The 1,746-nt window shown below is 64.9% G+C and overlaps 1 protein-coding gene across 1 annotated transcript; it reads left to right on the top strand.

Annotated features, from left to right (window-relative positions):
• Window positions 1-655: 655 nt before the first annotated feature.
• Window positions 656-1,731, top strand: LOC120226694 (platelet glycoprotein Ib alpha chain-like; the record flags this gene model as incomplete). The annotated part of the gene is made up of 2 exons (XM_039224876.1): window positions 656-946; window positions 1,139-1,731. Coding segments are annotated over exons 1-2 (773 nt in total), but the record flags the coding sequence as incomplete, so codon positions are not given.
• Window positions 1,732-1,746: the final 15 nt, after the last annotated feature.

The raw sequence follows: 1,746 nt of genomic DNA on the forward strand, positions 1-1,746 counted from the left end.
AGTCTACACTCGTCTGAGGACATGAGATCTCCCAAAAGGAAACTGGCCTCTTATCCAAGACGAACGGATGCTGTAGAAAAACAATTCACCATGGCTACGACATAAGACAGGTTAGGGGCACCTGGGGGGCTCAGTCGGTTAAGCGTCCGACTTTGGCTCAGGTCATGATCTCGGGGTTCACGAGTTCAAGCCCCGTGTAGGGCTCTGTGCTGACAGCTCGGAGCATGGAGCTGCTTCGGGTTCTGGGCCTCCCTCTCTCTGTGCCCCTTCCCACTTGCATTTTGTCTCTCAGAAATTGATAAACATCGAAAAAAGAAAAGAGGGCCAAAGGCCAAACTCCGGGGGTGAAGTTCTCGCAAAGGGCCGAAGAGGAATCTACAAAGACTGAGAAAGGCCAGCCAGACGAGAGTGTCACCGGCCCCAAGGTGGGAGAGCCCGTGGCTATGCGGGCTGCAGAAAACACCTAAGATCATAACGAAGAAGCGTCCCCTGGGTGTGGAGCGGTGGGGGGACTGGCGACCTTGGCCAAACTGAGCCAGCAGGTTGGGGCCGGGGTGGGGGCGCCGGGGACTTTGCTAGAGTGGGGGGAGGGAAAGGCAGAGAGAGGAGAGGGCTAATATCGGCGACCACAAGAAGGCACAGTAGGCAGAAGCGGACGATGGCCTGAAGCTTAAAAACTGGGCAACGGCAGTGGGTGAGGGGTCCAGTCCGCAGGACAGCGGGAGAACGGAGCCACAGGGAGGGCTGGGGGCAGTCGTGGAAGCAGATGATAAGGGCCCGTGTCCAAGAGGGAGGCAGTTCCAGGGCAGCAGGCGTCCCTATCGGACGGGCCTTTCCTCCCCGTTCCCGAGCCCTTCCTGCCCCGGGCAGCCCCTCCCTGGAGCTGAAGAGCGAAGGACGCAGTCGCACCCAGCAAGCAGCCTGTCGGAGGTCTCCGCGCCTGCCCGTAAGCGGGTCTTGGGGACTTGGGGGCTGGCTGAGGACGAGGGCTCTGGGGGGCAGGGGTGGGGGAGGGCAGCACTTATGGGAGCTCAGATTCCGGCTGGGGTCCTGGAGGCCGGGGCGGAAGTGGGGGGTGGGGGCGGGGTGGGTAGAGCGCCCCGGGCCCAGGAGGCCCCCACTGACACCCCCCCAACAGGCCATGTCTCTCCTGCCTCTCCTGCTGCTGCTGCTGCGGCCGCCCCCCGCACACCCCAACGCCATCTGCGAGTTCTCCAACGTGACCAGCCAGCTGGAAGTGAACTGCGACAAGCTGGGGCTCAAGGCGCCGCCTTCGGACCTGCCGGCCGCCACGGCCATCCTGCACCTGAGCGACAACCCCCTGGGCGCCTTCTCCACGGCCTCGCTGGCGTCGCTGGCCCGGCTCGCGCAGCTGCACCTGAGCCGGAGCCAGCTGAGCCAGCTGCAGGCCGACGGGCCGCTGCCCGCGCTCGAGACCCTGGACGTGTCCCACAACGCGCTGCGCAGCCTGCCCCCGCTGGGGGGAGCGCTGCCGGCCCTCGTCACCCTCGACGCGTCCTTCAACGAGCTCACCTCGCTGTCCCCCAGCGCCCTGGACGGCCTCAGCCGCCTCCACGAGCTCTTCCTGCGCGGCAATAAGCTGAAGAGTTTGTTGCCGGCGCTGCTGGGGCCCGTCCGCCAGCTGAGGAAGCTCGACCTGGCAGACAACAGGCTGAAGGAGCTGCCCCCGGGCCTCCTGGACGGGCTGGACCAGCTGGACACCCTCTATCTGCAGGGGAACTGGCT

Source organism: Hyaena hyaena, unplaced genomic scaffold (genome assembly GCF_003009895.1).
Source record: "Hyaena hyaena isolate Hyena2069 unplaced genomic scaffold, ASM300989v1 scaffold_1811, whole genome shotgun sequence".
In the NCBI taxonomy this organism is placed as follows: Eukaryota; Metazoa; Chordata; class Mammalia; order Carnivora; family Hyaenidae; genus Hyaena; species Hyaena hyaena.